The sequence below is a fragment of the Lactuca virosa genome, chromosome 4 (genome assembly GCF_052849685.1).
Source record: "Lactuca virosa cultivar CGN04683 chromosome 4, Lactuca_virosa_CGN04683_v6, whole genome shotgun sequence".
NCBI classification, from domain to species: domain Eukaryota; kingdom Viridiplantae; phylum Streptophyta; class Magnoliopsida; order Asterales; family Asteraceae; genus Lactuca; species Lactuca virosa.
This window is the reverse complement of record NC_136429.1, coordinates 371706902-371710194: the sequence shown is the minus strand read 5'-3', so window position 1 is coordinate 371710194 and position 3293 is coordinate 371706902. Positions and strand designations below refer to the sequence as shown.

Genomic DNA, 3293 nt, shown 5'->3' with positions numbered 1-3293 from the left:
TAAATAACATTATACCTTTTTCTCTTCTTAGATTCAACATAAACTCCTTCGTTGTGGTCTGACCTTAAATAAGCACTATCATTGATAATGACATCTAAAGATGTGATGTCGATAGAAAATGGAGGTAGCTCGTCAAATTGGTTGTATTCTTCCTCGTCTTCAACATTTTCAACACCAAGTATACGTCGTTTACCTTGCAGGACGATGTGTCATCTAGAATTCTTGGGGTCCTCAACATAGAATACATGGTTAGCTTGATTGGCTAGAATAAATGGCTCAGATACATAGCCATCTGTGGAAAGGTCGACAAGTGTGAAACCGTCTTCGTCAACTTTAACACCTCCTTTATTCTTGACCCACTTACACTTGAAGAGCGGTACTATTGTTGATGAATCATATTTTAATTCCCAAATTTCTTGAATGACACCATAATTTGAATCTTTGGCTACAATTGCTCGTGCCTGGTGATTCACATTAGAGTATCCAATCGAGGTTGCTATTAACGTCACACCATTATTTTGTTGTGTACTCTTTCGATCACGTTTTTCAGTGTAAAATGTATATCCGTTAATGTCGTAGCTCTGGTAAGTGGACACGACATTTCGTGGACCATACACTAATAGTTTAACCAAAGGATCAAGATTTTCTCTATCTGACTTTTCTTTCACCTTTTCCTTCAACCATGCTAGAAATGTTCTGATTTGCTCCTTAACATACCATTTTTCAGACCTATGTTTGTTTCTAGACCGTAACATTGACATGAGCTCATTCATGTATGGAGTGACAACTGTCATGTGTTGTAACACTGCAAAATGTGCTAGGTGGAATTCATCACGATTAGGTATGATCACTTTCAATCCAACTACACCAATCCCTTGAAGTCTACCTTCATGTCTTGATTGTGGCATCCCAATAGCGGGAACACCTTTCAGATAGTTTATACAAAATTCAATCACCTCTTCTGAAGCATATCCTTTAACAATACTTCCCTCTGGCCGATGTCGATTTCTTACATACCCTTTTAAGAAACCCATGTATCTCTCAAATGGGTACATGTATCGTAGATATACTGAACCACAAACTTTTATTTCTCTTACAATATGAGATACAAGGTGAACCATGACATCAAAAAATGAAGGTGGAAAGTACATTTCAAGTTGGCATAAAGTGATGATAATATCGCGTTGCCATGAATCTAACACTTCAGGATCAATAACTTTTGAATAAATCATGTTGAAAAACAAGCATAACTTTGTAATTGCGTGTCGGACGTCGTCTGGCAGTATTCCACGGATTGCAATAAGAATCATATGTGTGATTAGAACATGAAAATCATGCGACTTCATACCCATTAATTTAAGGTCTTTCATTGACACCAACTTACTGATGTTTGAAGAATAGCCAGATGGCTCTTTCACACCATTCAAACATTTATAAAATTTTGTTTTCTCATCTTTAGACAAAGTATGACAAGCTGGTGGTAGATACGTGCGCTTTCCTTCTTTTTCAATGGGTGCAAGTTGTGGTCGTATTCCCATTGTAACCATGTCCCTTCGAACGTTGACCCCCATCCTTTGATTTCTTATAAATGTCCAACAACAATGCTATCAAGGCATCACAAACATTCTTCTCAATATGCATAACATCAAGACAGTGTCGTACCTCTAACTTTTCCCAATATGGTAATTCCCAAAAGATAGACCTCTTTTTCCAATTAGTTGGCTGCTTATTGTTATTGCGTTTTCCAAACTGAATATCTAAATTCTGAACTCGGGAAAATGTAGTTTTTCCGTCCATTGGGTCAGGCATATCTCGCTTTTCAGTGTTACCATCAAACAAATGTCCCTTCTTACGATAAACATGGGTCTTTGGAAGAAATCGTCGATGGCCCATATATACATGTTTCTTACATTCTCCTAACCATAAAAGTGTTGTGTCTTTTTCACAAACTGGACATGCCTTCTTTCCTTTTGTACTATATCCAGACAAATTTGCGTAAGCTGGAAAATCACTTATAGTGCAAAATATCATGGCATGAGTTCCAGAAATATTCCTTCTCGGACGCATCATACACTCTAACACCAAAATTCCATAATACTTTCATTTCCTCAATTAATGGAGCCAAAAACACATCAATGTCATTACCAGGTTGTTTTGGACCTTGAATTAGTAACGACATCATGATGTATTTTCTTTTCATGCATAACCAAGGTAGAAGATTATAAATGCATAGAAGTACTGCCCATGTGCTATGACTGCTACTCATGTTTCCGAACGGATAGATTCCATCTGAACTAAGTCCAAACCGAATATTTCTAATCTCACCACCAAATTCTTTAAATTCAGAATCAATATTCTCCCATTTAGGAGAATTAGCCACATGTCTTAATTTTCCGTCTACCGTATGCTTATCGGCATGCCAACGTAACAATTTCGCATCTTCGGCGTTTGCAAATAATCGTTTCAATCTTGGTATGACAGGAAAATACCATAACACTTTTGCAGGGGGCCGTTCTTTCTCACATCACTGTTTACTTCTGTTTGTTTCTTTTTCATATATCTTGACGCCCCGCATGTGATACATTCGTGTATATTAGAATACTCGTTTCTATATAACATACAATCATTTGGACATGCATGTATTCTTTCGACTTCTAAATCCATTGGACACAATAGTTTTTTTTGCTTGGTATAATGAAATAGGCAACTCATTATTTTCGGGGAGCATGTCATGTAGAAGCTCTATCAAGTCTGTGAAACTTTTATCACTCCAACCATTGCTTGCTTTTAAATTAAACAATTTTAGTACCGCATAAATTTTGGTAAATTTTGTGCAACCAACATACAATGGTTTTTCAGCGTCGTCAAACATTAGTTGAAGTTTTTCGTAATTTTTATCAGGGATATTATCTTCGATATCATGTAGCATGTCATCTACTTTATCAAAATTGTCATTTTGTGAATCATCAATATCATCACCATTATTTTCAGTATCAACCATGTTACAATCAACAAATAATTCACCATGGCGTGTCCAACGTGTATAGCCACTCATAAACCCATAACATATCAGATGTTCTTGTATTATGTTTAATTCACTAAACTATTTGCAATTATGACACTTTTTACAAGGACACCAAATGGGAGTCTCACCTTCTTTCACCCGATGATCATCAGCAACTTTAAGATAAAAATTCAAGCAATCTAAATATTCATCGCTAGCACGTCGCAATTCATACATCCAAGTTTCACGGTCCATCTATAAATTATAAAATCAATATTTAGTAAATAAA

At 36.1% G+C, this 3293-nt stretch overlaps 1 protein-coding gene across 1 annotated transcript; it reads right to left on the bottom strand.

The window, feature by feature from the left end:
- Positions 1-209: 209 nt before the first annotated feature.
- Positions 210-3001, bottom strand: LOC145106346 (uncharacterized). The gene is made up of 4 exons (XM_079043347.1): positions 2847-3001; positions 2073-2468; positions 1663-1975; positions 210-1604 (listed from the first exon to the last, which is right to left on the bottom strand). The coding sequence occupies exons 1-4, from the start codon at positions 2999-3001 to the stop codon at positions 210-212; spliced, it is 2259 nt and encodes a 752-aa protein (XP_078899473.1).
- Between the last annotated feature and the right edge of the window lie 292 nt (positions 3002-3293).